General features: G+C 43.0%; 2 protein-coding genes across 12 annotated transcripts in view; both read left to right on the forward strand.

The window, feature by feature from the left end:
• ZMYM6 (zinc finger MYM-type containing 6) overlaps positions 1 to 14,523 on the forward strand; it is a 49,683-nt gene extending 35,160 nt beyond the window's left edge. For 8 of the 10 annotated variants that reach the window (XR_014251468.1, XR_014251469.1, XR_014251470.1 and 5 more), the window contains 2 exons: positions 9,821 to 9,965; positions 12,564 to 14,523. Coding sequence is in view for 2 of the 10 variants with exons in the window: in XM_082415942.1 (XP_082272068.1) it covers positions 12,564 to 12,632 (69 nt within the window). In the remaining 8 variants the exon portion in view is untranslated. Of the gene's footprint in view, positions 1 to 699; positions 6,905 to 9,820; positions 9,966 to 12,563 lie in introns of those variants that run through there. The other 2 variants (XM_082415942.1, XM_082415943.1) reach the window with 2 other exon arrangements.
• A 1,456-nt stretch (positions 14,524 to 15,979) lies between these two features.
• TMEM35B (transmembrane protein 35B) lies at positions 15,980 to 23,736 on the forward strand. Of its 2 annotated transcripts, XR_014255176.1 has the most exons (4): positions 15,980 to 16,149; positions 17,570 to 17,750; positions 22,919 to 23,058; positions 23,602 to 23,736. XR_014255176.1 is itself a non-coding variant. In XM_082432045.1 (3 exons), exons 1-3 carry the CDS (start codon positions 16,042 to 16,044, stop codon positions 18,819 to 18,821), a joined length of 387 nt encoding a protein of 128 aa, XP_082288171.1. In that variant the 5' UTR covers positions 15,987 to 16,041; the 3' UTR covers positions 18,822 to 20,746. The 2 variants fall into 2 exon arrangements, 1 of the variants encoding a protein (XP_082288171.1); XM_082432045.1 differs by lacking the exons at positions 22,919 to 23,058; positions 23,602 to 23,736 and adding an exon at positions 18,724 to 20,746 and having other exon boundaries at positions 15,987 to 16,149.
• Positions 23,737 to 24,229: the final 493 nt, after the last annotated feature.

A 24,229-nucleotide genomic window follows, 5' to 3' on the forward strand; every position in this document is an offset into this window, starting at 1 on the left:
TTCCTTAGTTTCTTTAAATACTTAATTCCATCTGGTTGCTTATTTTTCTCTTTTACTACATTCAAGTATTTTTCTTTTAGACTAGAAGGTCTCTTGAAAAAGTTCAGTATATTGTTGGTTTCTGCATCTTTGAATTATGTGAGGCTGAAAATAGTGCAAAATAAAAATATATTTAAATTCCCACTTTATTGTGAAACTTCCCAAGATTAAAAAAAAAATTTAAAGAAATACATAATTTCAAATCTGGCAGGCTGAAAGAATTGCAGACTATCTCATTGTTGTCCTATGTCAGCATCACTTTAACAGGAAAACAAAATTCCTATCATCCTTTATCAATATCACACGAACCTAATGTGTCAGATCTTGAGTTAATGTTTTCAGTGACTGTTGTGTTGCTCTCTTAACATTTGCTCTTGATACAATTAAAATCTTTTTTAAAATATTGATATCATATAACAGTGTCATTCAGGTTCATTAAGTAGTGATCCTATACTAAAAAGTGTGCCACAAATTCTAAATTTGGAGCAGAAGTTAGATGTGATAAAACTTTGTGAAGAAGGCCAGACCATTGCTATGATATCTCATGCTGTTAATTTAGGAGAGTGCACCCTGCAGAGTATTAGAGATAATGCTCAAAAAACCCCAAAGCAGTATTAAAGCAGGTACATTCTTTAGTTCACAAAATTATCTTGTAACCAGGCAGGGATAATGGAATAAATGGAAGAAATCCTGGCAACACAGCTGCAAGATCAGTGCTGCCATAATGCGTCCCTAAGGCCAAGCTATCATCTGTGCTAAGGCATGAATTATTTTTGATGATTTGAAAGGAGGCGACACTGAGACAAAAAGGTTTACTGCAAGTCATGGCTGGCTTTCCAATTTTAAAGCCCACCAAGGTTTTAAGAATATAAAAATGAGCAGGCCAGCTATATCTGCTAACACTGAAGCTATCAAAACATTTCAGCTTTACCAGAATTTAAAGAGGCTTTAACTTGGAAGACACCATAACATCTGCTAATAAAGAAACTAGGGACTTCCCTGGTGGCGCAGTGGTTAAGAATCCGCCTGCCAGTGCAGGGGACATTTGTTCAATCCCTGGTCTGGGAAGATCCCACATGCCGCGGAGCAACTAAGCCCGTGAGCCACAACTACTGAAGCCCTCGCGCCTAGAGCCCATGCTCTGCAACAAGAGTAGCCACTGCAATGAGAAGCCTGCGCACCGCAACAAAGTAGCCCCCGCTCGCCACAACTAGAGAAAGCCCGCGTGCAGCAACGAGGACCCATCACGGCCAAAAATAAATGAATTAATTAAAAAAAAAAAGCTATGAAAATGGTAAAGAAGGTAAATTTGTGCAAGGTTGTTGAAAGGAATGTTGAAATTTTGCTTGGGTTGTTCCCCAGGGATTAATAAAGGAAGACTTGCTAGAATTAGAAAAACAAAGGTAGCAGGAAGAGGGCTCCAGCAATTAGCCTGGGCCTTTAACACATCAACTAGCAGTGAAGTGACTGGCATAGACGTCTGACCATATTTCAGCAACCAGTTGCTATATTTGAAGATGATCCAAATGTGGATTGCGGTTCCATGGTGGCAAGGAGAAAGACGGACAGTGTGTCTGCATATCAAGAAATCCTCAGTGAAAAAAGAAAACATGAGAAAAAAAACCAAACCACGTTAGATTCATTAGATTCATTCTTTAGCAAAAGTCTTCCAGGGAATCAGACCAGCCTTCACCATAATGTGGAGAGATAGTTTATCCTACTTAGTTCCATATCTCTTAACTCTCCCATTATTAGTGTTGTTGGAAGATGGTGATAACTCTACTTCATTATTTTCAGGCAGTATACCACATTAGTTAATGAACTACCATTAAGTTAATTTTGTATCTATATGTATGCTATGTATTGTACATTAAATTATATCTTAAAATTACATTATTAATAGATCACTGTGTTGTAGAATTAATAATTTTGTTATTAACTGCCTAATTGTATAATGAATCATTGTTAATGTACCTTATATTAGTAAGTATTATTAATATGTATTATAAAAATATTCTATATTGGTTATAGGCTTATGACTCTGATAATGCATCCCTCCTCTACTTTATACGTATGGGACAATTAGTCTTGAATTATGTTGGTTTTGAACTATTCAGGATTTTCAGGAACATATCCCTCATATTAAATGTGACTGCCCTATATATGTTTTCCCTATATGGAGTATTTCTGTAATTCACCAAGCATTTAAACTATGTTACAGAATAGTTCTGATTAATATTTTCAGTTTAGTCTATAAAAAGTATAATAATAAATAATGTAGTATTTTTATGATTTAAAAAAAAAAACCTGACAGTTTTAGAATCTTTTCTTTGTTTCTCTGGGACTTTGGTCTGAATCTCCTTCAGGTTATTTAAGTGGTCTTAAATTTGGGGGAAAGGTGAGATACAGGGAAGTGCAAAGAAGAGAATATACTGCAAATGTCAGCAGACTTTTTCTATGAAGGCCTAGAGAGTAAATATTTAGACTTTGCAGGGCATACAGTCTCTGTTACAACACCTCACCTCTGCCACTGTAGTGCAGAAGTAGCTGTAGACAATACATGAGTGAGTAAAACACTGGAACAGTAAAACTTTATTTACAAACACAGGTGATGGGCCCATGAACCATATTTTGCCAACTCCCTGTTCTACTGTATTCCCTCCATCCAGAATTAACCATTGATAGATTTGGCTTATTAGCTCACAGTTTTTTTTTTTTCTTCTACCCTCCCTTTTTTCTCCTTTTTAAAAAATGAATCACTACCTTCAGTCCTTTTTCACAACCCTAGATGCAGCTACTGTTCTGAGTTTGGTGTGTTTCCTTTCAGACCATCTTTTTTTTTAAATTTATTTATTTTGTTTTTATTTTTGGCTGTGTTGGGTCTTCGTTTCTGTGCGAGGGCTTTTCTCTAGTTGTGGCAAGCGGGGGCCACTCTTCATCGCGGTGCGCGGGCCTCTCACTATCGCGGCCTCTCTTGTTGCGGAGCATAGGCTCCAGACGCGCAGGCTCAGTAGTTGTGGCTCACGGGCCTAGCTGCTCCGTGGCATGTGGGATCTTCCCAGACCAGGGCTCGAACCCGTGTCCCCTGCATTAGCAGGCAGATTCTCAACCACTGTGCCATCAGGGAAGCCCCAGACCATTTTTAATCTTTCACATTCATATATACACATCCATGGAAAATAATTAATGTTATTTTTTAAAAATCCATGTGATATTTAATAGATTTGGTATATTCCTATTGCTGCTGTATAATATTGTACATAGGTACCATCTTTTATTTATCTATTGCCTATTGATAAACATTAGGTTGCTTCACTATCAAAAATCTCTGCTACAGTGGACATTCTATGTCTCCTTGTGCACGTGTGCAGGTGTTTGTCTAGTGTAGACATGGAATTATGGAATTTTGGGGACAAAGTGCATTTGCATTTTTAGTTTTCAAATTGCCCTATAGAGTGGCTGTTCCAGTTTTTATTCCCACCAGCAGTTTATTTTTGTACTCATTTCCCAGAGCCTTATTGTTATTTTATGTTGTCAGATTTAAACTTGTTTTTTGCCAATCTGTTTAGTAATATCTTGTTTTATTTTACATGTCACTGATTACTAGTGTGTTTGCTTATATTTCTGTTTTTGAACATTTTAATTTTCTTTGAATTTCCTGTTTTTAATTTTTCCCCTTATTTGTGTTTGTCTTTTTCTTATGGATTTCTTTTTTTTTTTTAATAATATAAATTTATTTTTATTTATTTAGTTTTTGCTGCATTGGGTTTTCATTGCTGCACGCAGGCTTTCTCTAGTTGCGGCGAGCAGGGGCTACTCTTTGTTGTGGTGTGTGGGCTTCTCATTGCGGTGGCTTCTCTTATTGCAAAGCACAGGCTCTAGGCACGTGAGCTTCAGTAGTTGTGGCACACGGGCTCAGTAGTTGTGGCTTGTGGGCTCAGTAGTTGTGACACACGGGCTTAGTTGCTCCGCGGCACGTGGGATCTTCCCGGACCAGGGCTTGAACCCGTGTCCCCTGCATTGGCAGGCAGATTCTTAACCACTGCACCAGGGAAGTCCTGGGTTTCTTTATATATTCTGGATTTGCCTTCCTTTCTACTTATCATTTTTACCAACACAAAAACATGCAGTAATATTTCCTACCTGAAAAAAATCCTTCTTTAACACCATGACCTTTCAGCTACTGTCCCATTTCTCTGCTCTCCATTTTGGAAAAACTCCTCTAAGTGTGGCCTCTACTTGCTGCCACTATTTCCTTATCTGTTATCTTCCCTTAGCTCACTCTAGTCAGGCTTTTGTCTGCACCACTCCACTGAAAGTGTTCTTGTCAAGATCTCCATCAGTGTTTATTTTGCCAAATCCAGTGGTCAATTTTCAGTTCCTATTCTACTCATCCTTTCAGTAACATTTGATACAGTTGATCTCTCCTTCATTCCTTGAAATACCTTCTTCAACTTCTAGGTCAATCATTTGTTCCTTTTGTCAATCTACATTTCTTTGTAGGGGACTCATTATAGTCCTGTGGTTTTAAACCACCTAGATGGTGGCTGATTACCGGATTTATTTCTCTTGCCTTGACCTCTGAGCTCTAGATTCACGTATCCATCCCACTGCTTGCTTGACATTTACTCTTAGATTGTGAATAGCCATCTCAAATAAAGCAGAACTGTTTTCTATCCCCCACACTTCCTCTCCAGTGTTCCTTCTTATCACTCCTGTTGCTGTCTTCTTAGTCTGAGCCACCATCATCTTTCTTCTGCATTACTGCAGTGACCTCCTACTTGTCTTCCTCCTTCCATTTTTGCCCTTTGCAGTTTTTTTCTCCACACTGTTGCCAGAATGATCGTCTTAAAACACAAATCAGATTGTCACTCCAGTGCTTTAAAAACCTTCAATGAAATTCTGAAAGAAGAATAGAGAAGGGGAAGAGCTAGTTCCCAAAATTATAGGATAACTACAAATTAAGAAAAAATTTTTTTAAATTTTTATTGGCGTATAGTTGATTTGTAAGGTTGTGTTAGTTTCAGGTGTACAGCAAAGTGAATCAGTTATACAACAAATTTTATAAGGCTACATAGTTGAAACAACAAGAAGCCATGGATAGACAGCTCAATAGAAAAGAAGTCTAGAAATAGACCTAAAAAAAAAAAAATATATATATATATACGAATTTAGAAACAATAAAGGTGGCAGTTCAGATCAGTAGGAGAGATCTAGATTATTCAGTAAATAGTGTTGTGACAACTGAGTAGACATATGGAAGAAAATACAGTTGGATTTCTACTAAGTTAAACCAAAATGATGTCTAGATGGAGAAAAGTTTTAAGTTTTAAAAAATAATGAAAGTACTAGGAAAAAGTATAGGAAAGAATTTTAGTGCAGAAGTGGGGAAAGTCTTTCTAAATATGTCACAGAACCCAAAAGCCATAAAAGATTTGTAAGGAAAATTCAACTACATTTCAAAGCCAAAGACACATGAAAAAAACAAGGTTGCAATTTATGCCATAAAAGGCTATTTTTTTCCATATGTAGAGAGTTTCTGTGCGTCAGTAAGAAGACCCAACACCCATTAGGAACATGGGCAAAAGTATGATCCATCAGTTTACAGACCAGGAAATAATAGTTCTTAAACATATGCAAACATAATTCAACTTCAAGATTAGAGAAATGCCATTTAGAACTACAGTTTCATCAGATGGCAAAGGTAAAAATGATGAATTACACTGTTAAGGCATTTTTACATATTGCCAATAGCAGTTGGTAAAACTGCTACAGAGGGCAATTTAGTAAAACCTATTAAAATTTAAAACGTAAATACCGTTTTACCCAGGAACTCCAATTTTAAGAATTTATCTTTCAGGTATATTTTGCACATTTATGAATGATGTACAAGGATAACAATTGCAGTACTGTTTGTAGGAGGAAAAGCCTGTAAACATCCTAACTGTTTCATCAGTGGTCAAGGCCATTGTGAGTTCATTCTGAGGTATTGTGCAAATTAGAAAAAAATAGCCCTACTTAGAGAGTCTGAAATGCACCCTCTCCAATCCCACACTTAGTCACATGGCCTGGCAAGTGGAATTCCCTGTATGCATACACAGTGGCTCTGTTGGGACTGTAGTTAAATATACTGTATCCCATGCAGTGGAATATCATGCAGTTAAAAACGTGACAGCTCTTTCTCTACAGACATAGAGCAGTCTTATATATAATAAGTGAAAAAACACAAAACACATGCCTCTACATTTGTATAGAATATCTCTGGGAGGCAGCCAATAAATAGATAGTAGTGATTACCTCTGAGGAGAACTGAAAGACGGGGGGAGAATTTTAAGAGGGAGAATTACTTTTTTCATTGTTTACTATTTGAATCTTTGAATTTTGTCACGTTATATTACCCATTCAAAAAACAAGCGTAGAATTAAAAGATAAAGGAAGACAGGGAAAAGGATATGAACAGACAGTTCACAGAAGAGAAAATATAAATAATGCTTAAACATGAAAAATATATAACCTGAATACTGTTATATAATTTCTCACTTACTGAGAAATAGCAAAAAAGTTTGATAATGTTTAGGGTATTGGGAACTAGGTCCCATACATTGTAATATACAGATTTTCATATACTTTGACCCACCAAGCAGCACTTATAAACACCTTATTCCAGTCAGTGTGCCTGGTGGTCCTGCGGGCATGTCTCTTGCTTCAGTAGTGTCTGGCTGGAATAGACCCCGGGACGCCCCTTCCTCCAGCCTCTGACCACCCTCCAGCCTTTTTTCCAGTCCCAACCTTCAGAACCATCCTCTCAGCCATCCGCTGTCTCTGAGACCAGCCAACATCATCCTTACTGCCAGTCAACCGAGAACTCCCAGACTGGTCAGAATTATTCCACCAAGGTGGAGGCCTCTGTCAATCGCCTGGTCAGCCTGCCTCTGCGGGCCTCCTACACATACCACTCTCTGAGCGTCCATTTCCACCATGGTCATGTGGCTCTGGAGAGTGTGGGCCACTTCTTCCAAGTCTCCTGAAGATGCAAAACCAGTGCAGTGGCTGTATCCTCTTCCAGGGTAAACTGTCCCAAGATGAGTGGGGTAAAACCCTGGATGCCATGGAAGCCACCATGGTTGTGGAGAAGAGCCTGAACCAGGCCCTTTTGGATCTTCATACCCTGGTTCTGCCTGTGCAGACCCCCATCTCTGTGACGTCCTGAAGAATCACTTCATAGATGAGGAAGTGAAACTCATCAAGAAGATGGGCCACCACCTGAAAAGACCGGCTGGTGTTAGGCTGGGCTGGGCGAGTATATCTTTGAGGGGTCACCCTCAACTCAAGAAGGGCTAGGAGCCTCCAGCCCAGCTGCCTTTGAAGGGCCCCTCTGTTATCCACCTGTGTCAGGGCTTCTGCCTGAGCCTCTCCCTGCAGCCACTAGGCAGCTTTTTAACCACGCTGGAGCCCTCTCCCAAGCCATGGACCCAATGGAAACAATAAAGCTTTTGCAGGAAAAAAGAAAGACCTTGGTCTATAGATATACTAGCACATGTAGAATCAATTTGTGTGTAAGGATATTTACTGTAGCATTGTTTATAATAGCAAAAGATTTGTAACATTTAAATGTTTAGCAGCAGGGACTCTTCAAATTACATATAGTACATTCAGTGTATAAAGCTGTTACTAGGCAGCTTTGTATAAAGTTTTATGAAAATACCTCCAAGGTAGTTCGCTAAGTGGCAAAGCAAGGTGCTGAGCCTTGCTAATAATGTGCTACCATGTGTAGTCAGAAGCAATGTATTTAATTACATAGCCCATCTCTAGAAGGATGTATACGAAACTGGGAACACTGTGTTCAAGACTGAGTCTGGATAGATGGCAGACAGGTGTGGAAAACTTACTTTTCGTGTATACACTTTTATACCTTTTGAATTGTTACATCATTCAGAATTACTGTATCTATCATCTATTTAAAAAGTAAATTTAAATAACAGTAGTCCTCCCTTATCCATGGGGGATACGTTCCAAGACCCCAGTGGATGCCTGAAACCATGGGCAGTACCCAACCCTATATATACTATGTTTTTCCTATACATACATATCTATGATAAAGTTTAATTTATAAATTAGGCACAGTAAGAGATTAACAACAATAACAAAATAGAACAATTATAATAGTATACTATAAAAAAAGTTATATGAATGTGATCTCTGTCTCAAAATACCTTGTTGTACTGTATTCACCTTTGTCGTAGTGATATGAGGTGATGAAGTGAGGTGAAAAACGTAGGCGTTGTGATAAGTATTAAGCTTTTCCCTTTGCACTTGAAGGACATACTTAAGGGCTTTTCTTCGGCATATCTGAATTGCCAGCATCACTGCTCTTGCTCTTTGGGGCCATTATGAAATAAAATAAGGGTTACTTGACTAGAAGCACTGTGATACCACGGCAATCAAGCTGACAACCAAGATGGCTACTAAATGACTAATGGGCAGGATACGCTGGACAAAGGGATGGTTTACTTCCTGGGCAGGACAGAATGGGACAGCAAGAGATTCCATAGTGCTACTCAGAATGGTGTACAATTTAAAACTTATGAATTGTTTATTTCTGGAGTTTTCCATTTAATATTTTCAGACTGCACTTGACCATGGGTAACTGAAATGAAAGAAAGCAAAACTGCAGATGAGGGAGGCTACTGTGTACCGTTTGGTGGTTTCCCATCACACTTAAAGTACAATCCTAATCTTCTGTTTTTATTTTTTTTACTAAGACCTTCCAGGTCCTATACAAGTTGCCTTCTGCCGACCTTTCCAAACGTATCATTTTAGCCCTGGCTTAACTTTATTTCAGTCTTGTTCTTGTTGATGTTCCTAAAGCATGTCACGCTCTTTCCCACTTCAGGTCTTTTGCACCTCAGTGCCTCTGCCTGGAATCCTCTGACCTCAGGCATTGCGTGGCATGCTCTTTTGAATATTCATAAGGTCTTTGCTCAAATGTTTACTCCAGAATTACCTCTCCTCCACGCTGTCACTCTCCATTCCCTATCCTGCTTTATTTCTTTCATAGCAGTTATCACGACCTGGAATTATACATTATGTATTTGTTTTACTTGTTTATATTCTGTGTCTCCCTCTAGAAGGTAAGGCCCATAAGCGCAGGACTTTGTCTTGTTTTCTGCTGTATGCCCAGGTCTAAGGACAGTGCCTGGCTTGTAGTAAACGTTCAGTAAATGTTTACTGAATGAAAGAACATGTTTTAAATACATTCTCCCACTTTGTTGTTTATCCTTCAACCTTAAAGACCTTTGTTTGCAAAAAGTTAAAATTTCAAAGTAGTCAGTTGTATCAACCTTTTCTACTTTATTTTGAACTCTTTTGTGTTTTATTTAAGAATACTTCCTCTGAGTTCTGGTTATTTGAAAATTCTCCATTGATTTTAAAGTTTTATTTTTTTCATGTTGAGGTCTTTAATTGATATGGAATATTTTTTCGCATATGGTCTGAAGTTGGATCTAAGTTTTCTGAATAGCCTATTGTCATAATCAGCAGATTGTTTTCTTTGTTTTGATTGTACTTATTATCGGCAGAGTATTTTTTTAAATCAATAAATGGTACTGATACTGATTGAAGAATTAGGAATTAGTATATATTTTCCAAAGCAACTTTCTTGTACCACTCTTTTAGAGAATTATATTTCTCTTGATATATGTCACCTTTCAACTGAGAGCAATTGTAGTCAGTGAGAAGGTACTAAAAAAAATCTCTCTGGTTTCTGGATTTTTTTAACTAGGGAAGTACACAGACAGATGCCATGAAACTTCTGTCTTCCCAGTCTTTGAAGCTTTTAAAGAACAAAGCATTATTGTGCAAACCCGTCACACAGACCAAGGCCACCTCTTGCAAACCACATACACAACACAAGGAATGTCAGACAGGTATGTGTTGTTGTGCTTTCCACACGTAGTAAGTTTGTTTTCTGTTTTGTGTGCTTGTTTTTGATTTTTTAAGAAAGGAAAAGAAAGTCATTGACAGTTTCTTAAATGTGAAAACAATTCTTGGATCACATACTTTGAACATCTAATTTATTCCTTTTGTATTGTCATTAACACTAATAACTACTAAATTGAATCCAGATGCACGCAAAGCATTATGTGTAGAGTGGACAAGCATCTTCTGTACATGTGCACTGCTTTTCTATTGTACAGACAGGCTATTATAATAATTACCAAGATACGAATTTAGTTAAAAGTATTAGTGATTTAACCTTGGTTCTTTTTTTAAACACTGAATTGACTGACTAAGAGTATAACTATATGTCTGAGGTGTTGGTGATTAGGAAAATTATTTGAATTCATACTTGAAAATATTGTACACTCTTGCGCCAATCCATGTTAACTGCTTTTAATCCCACTACCCTTATGTTTTCAGTTACTTTTATAGCCTACTCTGCCCAAAACATTTTTTGATTTTTGTTTTTAATGATACTTTTACTTCACAGAATATATTTAAAAGCTTAGTCTGGGGACTTCCCTGGTGGTTCAGTGGTTAAGACTCTGCGCTTCTAGTGCAGGGGTTGCGGGTTCGTTCCCTGGTTGGGGAACTGAGATCCCACATGCTGTGCGGCGCAGCCAAAACATGAAAGTAAAAGCTTAGTCTGTCAACAGCTGACCATGAGGTTTTATGTAGGATGCCTTTCTTTTAGTAGGAGTCAAGGAGAATTCTGTTTTCCTTCCTCAGTAAATTTGATTGTTTTATATTCCTGTTAAAATGATACACTCTTTGTTTACATGAATTATTAAATACACATTCACATGTGGAAAGTAGTAAGGGATCTTTGGACAGCTATATAGGTGGGTATGTGTGTGCTTATACATTTTTGAATTTCTAGATTAAGTATTAGGATGTTTTCTGTATACTGTTGTAAACTACTTTTTCACTTGACATTGCACGAAAACATCATTTCACATCAACATAAATTTAAATATACGTTGAGATTCTTAATGGATGCATAGATTCCAATGTATATAACGTATGGATGTATATAATGTATATCCATCCTCCTAAGGTTGACATTAGCTTGCTTCTAGTTTTTTAATATTATAAACAGTATTGAGTTAAGCTGTGTAAATGGATCTTTCTCCACTTGTTTAATTATGTCCTTAGGATAAATCCTAAGTAATGGAATTACTGATTCAAAAGCTCTCATAGAATTTTAAGGCTTAGATTTTGATATGTATTGCAAAATTGCCCTCCTGCAAAGTTATATGAATTTATGATCCAGTCAGCAATGTTTGAGAGCATCCATTTCTCTACACCTTCACTGACACTGGGTATTAAAACTAATAATTAACCCCCTTCCCCTCAACTCTAATTTTGAAAAATTCAAAATTTAGAAATATTGAAAATACAGCACAATGAACACCCTTAGATGAATATACATAATGAATATACCCTTCATCTAGATTCACCAAATGTTAACTTTTTGCCAAATTTTTTTCTCCTCTCACTTTTTTTCCCCATCTTTTAAAAAGTAAAATAGTATATTCTTTTTTTGGTGTTAATTAATTAATTAATTTTTGGCTGCATTGGGTCTTTGTTGCTGCACACAGGCTTTCTCTAGTTGCGGTGAGTGTGGGCTACTGTTCATTGTGGTGCGTGGGCTTCTTATTGCGGTGGCTTCTCTTGTTGCGGAGCACGGGCTCTAGGCGCGCGGGCTTAAGTAGTTGTGGCACGCAGGCTTTGTAGTTGTGGCTTGGGGGCTCTAGAGTGCAGGCTCAGTAGTTGTGGCTCACGGGCTTAGTTGCTCCGCAGCATGTGGGATCCTCCCGGACCAGGGCTTAAACCCATGTCCCCTGCATTGGCAGGCGGATTCTTAACCACTAAGCCACCAGGGAAGTCCCTAAAATAGTTTACTCTTAACTTGGTGTATTCTGTGTACATCAGCCCTAATTCCACTAATCTACTGAATACATGGCACTGCTAGGACACATACCACTGCCTACAGTTTTACTACAGTCAGTGACCAAGCTTTGGGCAAAGAGAAATTCAGTGTTTTATTTTTTTGTTTTTTTAAAATATTTATTTATTTATTTAGGCTGCACCGGGTCTTAGTCTTTGTTGCGGTATGCGGGATCTTTTAGTTGCGGCATGTGGGCTCATAGTTGTGGCATGTGGGCTTCTTAGTTGCGACACGCGGACTCTTAGTTGTTGCCTGCAGCCTTCTTAGTTGCCTCATGTGGACTCTTAGTTGCGGCATGCATGCGGGATCTAGTTCCCTGACCAGGGATCGAACTCTGGTCCCCTGCATTGGGAGTGTGGAGTCTTACCCACTGGAGCACTAGGGAAGTCCCGAGAAATTCAGTTTTTAATGGCATCATGGAAGTATTATGGTTTGTGTTTAAACCTTAATTAGTGTATGCTTTTGACAAATATAAATAGTAACAAAATATAAATTTTAAATACGTGGGGTAAAAACATAAAGAACATTGCTTATTTGTTCTTGAAAATAACAGTGATTCAAATATTTCATTCAGATTTATCTATGCCTAACGAGAAAAGTGATGCGGAACTTGATTCTCCACCTGCAAAGAAAAAAAGAATAGGTTTTTTCCAGACTTATGATGTGGAATATTTAAAAGTTGGTTTTATTATCTGTCCGGGATCAAAAGAAAGTTCACCAAGGCCACAGTGTGTCATCTGTGGAGAAATTTTATCCAGTGAAAACATGAAGCCAGCAAATCTTTCTCATCATTTGAAGACAAAGCATTCAGAATTAGAAAACAAACCAGTAGATTTTTTTGAAGAAAAATCTCTTGAAATGGAATGTCAAAACAGTGCTTTAAAAAAGTGTTTACTAGTTGAAAAGTCACTTGTGAAAGCTTCTTATTTAATTGCTTTCCAAATTGCTGCCAGCAAAAAGCCATTTTCCATTGCTGAAGAAGTAATTAAACCATATTTAGTAGAAATGTGTTCAGAAGTTTTGGGTTCCAGTGCTGGAGACAAAATGAAAACCATTCCTCTTTCTAATAGTACAATTGGACACAGGATTGATGAACTATCTGCAGACATTGAAGATCAGCTGATTCAAAAAGTCAGAGAGTCAAAGTGGTTTGCCCTTCAGATAGATGAGTCATCAGAAATCTCAAATACCACCCTTCTTTTGTGCTATATTCGTTTCATTGATTATGGTTGTAGTGATATAAAAGAAGAATTATTATGTTGCATTGAAATGCCTTCTCAGATGACTGGTTTTGAAATATTTGAACTAATAAATAAATATATTGATAGTAAATCTCTGAACTGGAAGCATTGTGTTGGTCTCTGTACAGATGGGGCTGCAAGCATGACTGGTAGGTGTTCTGGTTTAAGGGCAAAAATTCAAGAAGTTGCCATGAATACAGTGGTATTTACACATTGTTTTATTCACCGTGAACATTTAGCAGCAGCAAAGTTGTCTCCGTGCTTACATGAAATTCTTTTGCAGTCAGCACAAATTTTAAGTTTTATAAAGAGCAATGCGTTGAATTCACGAATGTTAACAATTTTGTGTGAAGAGATGGGGTCTGAGCACGTGAATTTACCACTTCATGCTGAAGTACGTTGGATATCAAGAGGGAGAATTTTAACAAGATTATTTGAATTACGACATGAAATTGAAATATTTTTAAATCAAAACCATTCGGATTTGGCCAAGTATTTTTTTGATGAGGAATGGGTTGCAAAGCTGGCCTACTTATCAGATATTTTTTCACTTATAAATGAACTAAATTTAAGTCTCCAAGGATCTATGACTACTCTCTTCAATTTGTATAATAAAATCGATATGCTTAAGAAAAAGTTAAAAATGTGGTTGAAGCGCATGCAAGAGAATGATTATGACATGTTCCCTTCATTTTCTGAATTCTCAAACTCATCAGGCTTAAATATGAGCAGTATTGCAAGCATTATTTTTGAGCACCTGGAAGGACTTTCTCAAATGCTCAATGACTGTTACCCACCAGAAGAAGACTTGTGTTCAGGAAATTTGTGGATAATTAATCCTTTTATGAACCACCAAAATAGTAATCTCACGGACTTCGAAGAAGAAAAACTAGCACAGTTATCGTCAGATTTAGGATTACAATCAGTATTTAAATCAATGTCTATAACTCAGTTTTGGATAAATGCAAAGGCAAGTTACCCAGAACTCCATGAAAAGGCACTGAAATTTTTATTGCCTTTTTCAACTATTTATTTATGTGATGCTACATTTTCAGCTTTGACTGAGTCAAAACAAAGAAATCTGTTGGTTTCTGGCCCTGCCCTACGACTTGCAGTCACATCTTTAATTCCGAGGATAGAAAAATTAGTAAAGGAGAAAGAATAGTAATGTGCATATTGCTTATTATCAAAGTCTATAATTTTGTGTTAAATTTTGTATGAGATAAGTATCCTAAAATATAAATTCCTAATGTGAATGTGTGTTCTCGGTGATTAAATAAGTGTTTTAATAATTTTTCTCTTTTCATTGAGGAATTTAATAATTACGCATTTATACATAATTATATATAATTTTAATAGTCCAAGGTAGAGAACTTAGCTATTTTATTGACTGATCAGATAATTTGGATTAGTGACAAAGATGTAGGTAATGAAAGGCCCAGTTTATAATGTAATAGCTAGCACACCTGGATGTTGAAACTGCTTGGTCTTTAGAAGCACATAGGATATTTCAGTCTTCAGCCTGCCGGCTATCTACCCAGCAGGTTGTGGGTAGGTAGAAAACAAAGATCCAAGCAGCTCGGCTATCAGGAAGTGGAAGCAGCAGGAGAGTTTTAGACCCCTGTTAGGGGCCTCTCTGGCTCTCTAGACCAGGGCTTGGCAAACCTTTTTCATAAAAGGCCAGGGCTTGGCAAACCTTTTTCGTAAAAGGCTGGGTAATGAATATTTTAGGCTTCGCAGGCTATAAGGTGGGAACTACTCAATTCTGCTGTTGCAGCACAAAAGCGGTAGACAATACGCAAAGTGTGGTTCAGTAAACCACAGTTTATGAACTTACTTATGAACACTGAAACATGAATTTCATATAATTTTCATGCGTCATGAAAGCTGCCTTAAAAAATTTTATTAAAAAATGTAAGCAAACAAACATTGTTAGCTGAGGGAGGGGAAGGGAGTAAAACCAGAGTGCTTTCTGAATTTGTCATAGTTTTCTCATCCAGGTCTAGATAGATTTCCAGGTAAAAGCAGATGGGCCAGGAGTGGCCTGTAGGGTGTTTGTTCAGTGAAAGCCTCTCTACCCATGGCTGTAAGAATCTGAATTTTCAAACACCTTTCACATTTTAATTTCAGCTGAGAGATATTAGAGGGAAAATATATTTCAGGCAATGATAGAAAAGAACAATTTATTAAAAAATTACTAGTTATTGATTTATTCTTAATAATTTCATAAATTTACTAATTTACAAATAATTCTGAGCTCTTAACATGTGCCAGGCATTGTGCTAGGCCTCCTATAGGCTCAGAACTGATACGGGATTATCCCCATTTACAGATGCAGACGCTACTGAGGCCCGCAGAGGTTAGGTGACAGCTCAGATCGCCAAGCTAGTGTGGCAAGGGCAGGAGCGACTCCCTCCTCCCCTACCCCCCTACCCCCCCCCCCCCACGCTGCGCAACGTCTTTTGACCATAACAGAACTCTTCTGCACGTCACGTCCATATACCCATGTTTGATTTTACTCTGTCCATATTAGCTGGGAGACTCCCTGAATTCGGAGGGGCCCGTTTAGTTAAGAGCAAGTGGGCCTCAGTGTCCCCATCTGTGAGATGGGGCTGCCCTGTCCAAGCGCCGTCTCCTCCCTCAGCCCGTGCTGGCCCAGAAGAGGGCGGCAAGCCCCTAGGGGGCGAGGAGCGGCGGCTCTGGCGCAGGTCTTCCGGCCGCCCCGGGAGGGAGGAAACGGACGGGCGGCAGGGGGCGGGTTTTCGGCGGGGCCCACCCTGGGGCGGGCGCATCCCGGAGGCCTGCGCGGCCATGGCGCTCCCGCTCGCCGCTCTGCGCGTACTGTTGGGCGGCTTCTTCGCGCTCACGGGGGCGGCCAAGCTCTCGGAACAGATCTCGGCTCCGGTGTCTGAGCAGATGGTGAGCGGCGCGGGGTGGGCGGCGGGCGGTTGGGCGGGGGACTAGCCGCACGGCGGCGGGGGCTGCGACCCCGGCCGTTACCCAGGTGCCCGGCCGGCCCCCGCTCCGCCCGCCCGCGCGCGCCCCGCGGACCCGCCTGTCTTCGGGCCAGACGGCGCTAGAGCCGGGGGGAGCACCTGGACAGCTCCTTAGACGTGGGCCCCTGCCTCGGGAGTTCCTCCGAGTTCTGTGGATTTTCCCTGGAAGGGGACGGTCACATTCCCTTCCATTCGGGCATTTTTGGCCCCAGGCAAATCTAGAGCCGAGGAGGAATGCTCTGGGACCCTTGGGGAGGGAGAGGGACCGAGCTCCCTTTCTGCCCTCCTTCCTTTGCTTGAGTTCTTGGGGGGTTCTTGGGGGGTTCATGAGGCAGGGGTTTATTAATCCCAGCTTGTCAGGGTAGGAAACCTGCCCTGAAGGTGAAGTGTATCTGCTAAAGGTTACACAGCTAGTCAAGAAGCAGGACCCAAACTTTAGACACTCTCCTAACTTAGAATCCAGAGAGCCCTTCCCGGAGCCTGAGAGGGAGGCCTAGAAGTCGCCCTTCGACTTCTGTCTAGTTCCAGACTCTCTGGAAAGTTGTCATGTCCTTCTAGACACCAATCTGCCCAGTCCCTCAAATAAGCCAGACTTCTAGATCTCTGCTAGTTTCCTTCTCCCAGGCCTGGCTTAGGGTGGTGGGTTGTTTGGGGAAGTACATCCTCAGAACCAGACAGCTTAGAGTTTCTTCCTTAGAGCACTGAGTAGGGAGGTAGAGCTGAGGTGGGAGAGCCAGCAAAGGTAGCCAACCTAAGGGTCCAGGTGAAGTTGTCATGTGGCCCAGGACAGAGCTTGACTTAGCAAGCGAGGTGAGTCACTCACTTTGACCCCCTCAACTCCCCTTCTGTCTACTGCAGTGAGATCCAGGTCCCAGCATATGATATTGAGTAGAATCTGTTTAATGAACAAGAATCTCCCCTTCCATTCCCTTCCTCCTCACCAAATATTCCCTGCATAGTAGCCTGAAGAGAAACCAGGCCAAACGGAAAGAAAGAGAAGTGGCAGGGTTCCCAAGGCCTTGGCACTAGATGAGAAAGCCCAAGCCTAGCTTCCTCTTCCCGGAATTTGGGGTTGGGTTGTAATCTGGTGAGAAAATCAGTCCATCTCTGTACCACCATCCCACCCTTCTTGGAGCGTAAAGCCTGTTTTGTGATTCCAAAGCTCAGCCCCCCAGGGAGGCCCTCTCCTTTCCAGGCTGGCTGACCTTAGCCCTGGACCTGGCCTAGAGTAGTATCTCCTTTGCTGGGGGAGTTGAGGGCACTGGCACAGAATGCCCCTGTGGAGCATCTGGGCAGTGGATCCTTGGTGACTATGGCTGACAGGCATTCCCTGCCGCCCCTAGAAAGCCCTGTTCGTGCAGTTCGCTGAGGTGTTTCCGCTGAAGGTGTTCGGCTACCAGCCAGATCCCATGAGCTACCAAGTGGCTGTGGGCTGGCTGGAACTGCTAGCTGGGTTGCTGCTGGTCCTGGGCCCACCGATGCTGCAAGAGATCAGCAACTTGCTTTTGACACTGCTCATGATGGGTAAGGGGGGTGCAACTGGGCTGGTGAAATGGGGACTTACAGGCGAGGGTGATAGCAAAAAATCTGGCTGTTCTCGTTACTTTTGCCACTCTTTTCCTCTGGAACCAGAAGCATTTCCTGCTCTTTTGCAGTTTCCATGGTCTTCAGACTAGGATAGGTGCTTTTTAAACTTAATATACTATAACACTCTTCTATGTCAGGTATACCTTCTATGTCATCAATTCTATTGGCTGCATGGTATTTCCATTATAAGGATATATTGTAACCTAAAAGCCCCTACCCCTTTCTCATCACCGCTACCCTGAGATGAGGGGATGGAGTAGCAGCCGCCACTGGACCCATGTGTCTGGCAGGTGGAAAGAGAGAGCAAGGAAGCCAGGCCCCCTGACCAGAAAGGCAGAGGATTTCCCTGTGGCAGGCATTCCTAGAGGGCCCCCTCTTAGTGGCTCTGCCCACAGGAACTGCTGATGTACAAAGACAGCTGCTGCTTCAAAGGCCAGACATCTTCAGGCTCTTCTATATCCCCTGGCCATGTGTCACCATTGCTGCTGCCACTACCACCCTTCTTCCAGGCTTGCATTCCATTTCCACAGCTTCCTTCATTTTCAGATCTTTCCCAGTACCTCCACCACCAATCCCTGGGCCTTCTTCCCTCCACTAGGATTGAGAAAGAAGGATCAGGGAGAACCTGTTCCAAAATGCCCACCTACTCACCTTGCCCTGTTTGGTTGGATTGTTCCTGTTTCTTGCCATCTGAGAGGGTCTACGTTAGTTCAAGAAACTTCTGATTTCTGGTTCTGCTCTCTCTGGGAGGTCAGATGAGTGCAGCTAGTTTAGGGTGTGTGTGTTGGTGGGGGGCAGTGTTCAAGAGAGGGCTTAAGGTGGAGTGGGTCAGCCTTGGCTGGAGGGCCCTGAGCTCCTGGATCTCCTGAGCATTCCCAGGGAGCCTCAGGGACCTCATTTTCCATTCCAGGGGCTATCTTCACTTTGGTGTCTCTGAAAGAATCACTGAACACCTGCATCCCAGCCATCGTCTGCCTGGGGCTCCTGCTGCTGCTGGATATCTGCTAGCTCTTAGTCCAAACTAAAAAGATGTTCAGACACCCTAGGAAGAAGTCTCCAAGTGCATTCAAGGAATCCTGGGAGTAGAGTCTGTCTTGCCTCTTCATGCCATGTCACTGCCAAAGCAGGAACATGGTGGAACACAGAGTGTCACCTTGTTACCAGTACGCCCAAGGTTGGCCAGTGTTGAAGTAGACATCTGGTCTACCTGGCCCTGCTTTCTCTCTTGGACATTTACTGCTCTTTTTTGAGGGGTACATGTTACACATTCTAGCATTCCTCATGTGAAAATAGAAAATAAATTTAAATCACCCAAACTTTTAATGCCCCCCAAATAACTACTTTCAATTACTTTGTATAACTGTACCTCCTAGTTTTTTTCTGTGCCTTTATACAGATTTTTTTTAATGAAAATGAGACCACATATATGACTTTATTACCCGCTTTTTAAACCTAATACCCTGTAATACCATTCTCTGTCTGTTTTACCTCATTGACGTTAATGGGTGCATAGTATTCCATTGTAAGGATGTACTGTAATGTATCTATACAAGCCCCAATGAGAAACATTTGGATTATTCCCAATTTTTTAACTATTGTAAACCTCACAGTTAATCATCTCTGCATATTTATTTTCTTTCCCTAGAAGTGAGGGTGCTGATTCAAAAGGCATGCACGTTTTTAAGGTTTTTATTATATGCTTAGAATTTACACATCGAGTATGGCAGAGTATTGAGTATACCTGCTTCTGCCTGCTGAGCAACATGAAGTACTCCCCATTCTGTTTTTTCTTTTAAATTTTATTTGTTTTTGGCTGCGTTGGGTCTTTGTTGCTGCGCGCGGGCTTTCTCTAGTTGTGGTGAGCGGAAGCTACTCTTTGTTGCAGTGCACGGGCTTCTCATTTCGGTGGCTTCTCGTTGCAGAGCACGGGCTCTAGGCATGCGGGCTTCAGTAGTTGGAGCACACAGGCTCAGTAGTTGCGGCATGTGGGCCCTAGAGTGCGCGGGCTCTAGGGCGCATGGGCTTCAGTAGTTGTGGCATGGGGGCTCCGTAGTTGTGTCTCACAGGCTTAGTTGCTCTGGCAGCATGTGGGATCTTCCTGGACCAGGGATTGAACCCGTGTCCCCTGCATTGGCAGGCAGATTCAGTGGTAACCACTGCGCCACCAGGGAAGTCCCTCCCATTCCTTTTTATCTCGTGCACTTTAGAGTTGTAAAGCTAACAAAGATGGGCATTAAGTCATCATTTTACAGGACCTGAAACTGCCAGGGCAGTGCTCCTTGGACACCTAGATGGAGGCAGGGGACAGCCAACTCTAAGGCATGCTGCATGTTAAAGCAGTGCCAGAACCTGTGATGAATCCCAGAGGTCCTAGGGAGTCAGAAGGGTGTGTGTGAGAGACAATTCTCGAGGGCAAGTGACCATGTTAGGGTACCTACTATCACATCACCAACCATCTTCACCTCAGTGGGGGTCTTTTGGGAAGTGATGTACCTCCATAAGGGAAAATAGTGAAGAAAAAGAAATCACTTATTTATGCAAATACTCTAGCCACCAGCCTACAAATTGCTTTGGGGGTTAGGGAATGGCTTTTGGGAGCCCACAGGAGTGAAAGAAGTCTATGTATATTACTCCATTTCATCTTCACTATAGAAGGGTAATTTCTGCTCTGACACTGACAAGCTGGGAACCTCAGGTAAGCTGGCACTCTTAGGTCTTCTTGTGTCTGAAAGCACAGTGATGCAATCTCTCTATAGTTAAGTGTGTGTGTGTGTATACATATATATGTATATTAATACATACATATGTAGTAGTATATGTATACTACATGTACAGCGTGTCAAAATAAGGAAACTTTCTGTCACATAATAGGTCCAGAGATAACATAGTTTCAGTTTCTTTTTTTAAAAAATAAATTTATTTATTTTTCTCTGCGTTGGGTCTTCGTTGCTGTGCGCGGGCTTTCTCTAGTTGCAGCGAGCGGGGGCTACTCTTCGTTGCGGTGCGCGGACTTCTTATTGTGGTGGCTTCTCTTGTTGCAGAGCACGGGCTCTAGGCAAGTGGGCTTCAGTAGTTGTGGCTTGTGGGCTCTAGAGCGCAGGCTCAGTAGTTGTGCTGCTTTCAATTTATTGACTTCTGCCCTCAGGGTTACAAAATAGCTGAAGCAGCTCCAGACAACACATTTGCACATAATATCCAAAGGTGAGAAGAAAGAGGAAAGCTCTCTTAGAAGACCCCTAGGTTTCCCCTTGCATCCCACTGTACAGGATTATGTCACATTTCCATTCTTAGACCAATCACTGGCAAGGAGAATGGAATTTCCAAGTTGGACTTAGACTAGTTAAGATTTACCCACACTGGTCAAGTGGTCAGCAAAGAAGAAGGGAGAGAGTAGATAGTGCCACTTATTAGCTTATTTGCAAATATGGATAATAATGGCAAATATTTTCATAGAGTTGCTGTGAAGATTTAGTGAGTTAAAGTGCTTACAATAGTGCCTGGTGCATGATAAGTGCTCAGTAAATGATATTATTAAATAGTGTTTGTTATTAAATAGCAGTTCTACAGATGAGAAAATGGATTCAGAAAGCTTAAGTGCCTATGTGTCAGACCGGAGACTAGAGTTAAGACCTGGTTGACTCCAGAACCCACACTTTCCACTGCACCAGCTGCCAAAGTCGGAAGTGGGCAGGTGTGGCACCCCTGCTCTTCAACTTGAAGGTGGATGGGATGATCGGTTCAATGTAATTAATCTCCATTGCTTCCCAGAATTGCCCCTCTGCATGAAAATTTTGAAGCCCTTGAAAGTAGAGCCTGGAAACCCTGGGATCCTGGCCTCTTACCATCTCCACCCCTTCCAGGATTCCACAGCCAGCTTGTCTCCAACCAGGACTTCGAGTAAAACCTCACACAGCTGGCATTAGATTGAAGGCTCCTATTTACCAAGGCTTGGCCTGTAAGCTGATTTAGCAGCTACAGGGCCCTTCAAGCTTGGCTGTAGGGCCCACCCAGCAGCTGCAGGAAAGGCATGGTACTGGAAGAGTAGGCTGGCCAGCTGGTATGGAGGAGCAGTTGGGATTGACAGCAGCAGGAGTATCTTCAGCTTTAGCTGTGCTGCCTCACCCCAAGGAGAAGCCAGGCCTTAGGAAATGGGCCCCCCAAACCACAGCCTAAGCCTTGGTCAGGTTGGCACAATGACATTCAGTTGCGAGGCCTTCCTTATACTTTGCTATCTCCCTCCCTGTGCCCCCTTGCCTTGCAATGACATTCCCTTCCCTTGGGGCCCTGGCTGCACCCCACAAACCCTGCTCACAGCTGCCACAGGTGGACTCCAGCCCTTCCAGCTGTTGAGCCCATTCTTCATGTCGTGTCCTGGGATTAGTCAGTTGATGGGAGGGCCTAGGATATGCGGGTGGCAGTGGATTCTGATCTGTCTCAGGCCCCCAGGCCCCCAGGAACCCAGAGAGATCTGCAGCAGCCAGAGCAGCAAGAGGTAAGAGAGGAGTGATCTGGTGGGAAGGCAGGGAGAGGTTCAGGGTGGGATAGTTAGGGGCCAGAGCCATGGTGGACAGAGCTGAGAGCGAGGGGCAGAAGGGAATACACTCACTCAGGGTCCCAGAAAGTATTGGAGCCTGAGAGATTCAAAGGTAGAAGTACAAATTTTGGTATTGGAGGAACCACGTTTTGGAACACCCTAGGGGTGTGACCATGTGCCACAAATAGGAACAGGACATTGGCTTGTGCACTTATCCCCCTTGGGGAGAGGGGGAATATGCCCAGATGTGTTTGTGCTGTTGTGTTTGGGGTGTCCGTGTCTCTAACGCTGTGTGTGTGCCTGTGTGAGTGTACACATTTATCTGTGTGCTGCCTAGAGGGGAAGGGAGCGTATCTCCCCAGTGTCAGCCAGTGCTCAGGGTTTTACTTATGTTTTCTCATAATCCCCCCAACAACGCTGTGAGGTAGGTATTTTAATCTCCATTTTACAGCAGAGAAGACAGGCTCAGTGAAGCTGAGTAATCTGCCCGAGGTCATATGGCAGATAAATGTGTGTATCTAGGATCTGCCTGATTCCCGGGCCTGTGCTCTTTTTGCTTTGCTGTCCAAAGTTTTAAATCAGACCCAGGACTTCTTTGTGGTCAAAAGGCAAGGGGGAAGGAAACAAGACTGGAAGGCCTGCGAGATGTGAAACCTTTTCAGCTCTGCCCAGGGTGCTCCAGGCAAGCCCCAGGAGAGGACCTTCACCAAGGTAAGTCCAAGGTCACTGTGCATGGGCCTGCCTCTGGGTCACTGCATCCTAAGACCATAACTCCATCCATGCCTCACTCTCCCCCCTACTGATCTGGATGGCCCTGGAGCAGGGAGGCTTGGGTTTTTTCTGGGAAGGAGCCTATGTTCCAGCCTGGTTTCTCCGTAAATCCCTGTTGGCTCAGCCTTGCTTGGGCTTAATGCACATACCTGGGCCCCACAAATCAGAACCGTACACCATCTGTGAGGGGCACCTTCACCCTCCCAGTCACCAAGGTTGTAAATTTCCAAACTACCTGGGATTCCTGTCTCTTCCTCATTTCCCACATCCTGTCACCAAGCCCATTCTACTTGAGGTAACTCCGGAGCCCATCCCCTCCTCTCCATCCCCAGCTGGTGCTGGCTGAGCTCAGGCCTCAGCCCCTCGCCGGGCTTCCCACCATCACCGACTGAAGAAAAGAGGACGGGGGTCGGGTGGGGGAGGGCGGGATGGAGGGCTTCTTGTGTGGCTAACCTCCATGGTGACCTCTCTTCCTCTCGCTAGTCCCAGGTCCGAGATGAACAGTAGCGCTGGGGAGCTGGGTGTTGGTGCTGGCGGCCGCAGCCCCTGGGACGACCCTGCTGGCTTCATCATGGTGCCCGCAGCCTACGCCTTGGCGCCGGGCCTGGGGCTGCCGGCCAACGTGGCGGCCATGGCAGTGTTCGTCCGCCACGGCAGGCGCCTGGGCCAGGCCCTGCGTCTCCACCTGCTCAACCTGGCCCTGGCCGACGTGCTCTTCACGCTCACGCTGCCGCTGTGGCTCACCTACTACCTAGGCCCGACCCCCTGGCCCTTCCCGGAGGCTGCCTGCCGCGCGGCCGGGGCCACCTACTGCGTGTCCACCTACGCGGCCGTGGCCTTCGCGGCGCTCACCAGCGTGTGCCGCTGCGGCTCGGTGCGTCCGCCCGGCCCTGCGCCGCTGGGGCCCCGCCCTCGCCACGTGCGCCGCCGCCCGGCTGGTCGGCCTGGCCTGCGCCGCACCCTCGCTGGCCGCCCCGCATGCGCTGCGCCCCAGGCCGGGCGGTGCCGCTCGCTGCCTGGAGCGCGGCTGGGCTAGCGCTGGCCTCGCCTACGCCACCGTGGCCTTCTTCCCCGCCGCCTTCCTGCTGGTGCTCGCGGCCTATGTGAGCTT

The sequence above is a fragment of the Balaenoptera physalus genome (assembly GCF_965194825.1).
Source record: "Balaenoptera physalus genome assembly, chromosome: 1".
Taxonomy (NCBI): Eukaryota; Metazoa; Chordata; class Mammalia; order Artiodactyla; family Balaenopteridae; genus Balaenoptera; species Balaenoptera physalus.

Excerpts from the sequence above, each read along its gene's own strand:
- TMEM35B (XM_082432045.1), top strand. The coding sequence starts at position 16,042 with ATGGCGCTCCCGCTCGCCGCTCTGCGCGTACTGTTGGGCGGCTTCTTC. Across the intron at positions 16,150-17,569 it reads CTCCGGTGTCTGAGCAGATG|AAAGCCCTGTTCGTGCAGTT; the intron begins GTGAGCGGCGCG and ends TGCCGCCCCTAG. Across the intron at positions 17,751-18,723 it reads TTTGACACTGCTCATGATGG|GGGCTATCTTCACTTTGGTG; the intron begins GTAAGGGGGGTG and ends TTTCCATTCCAG.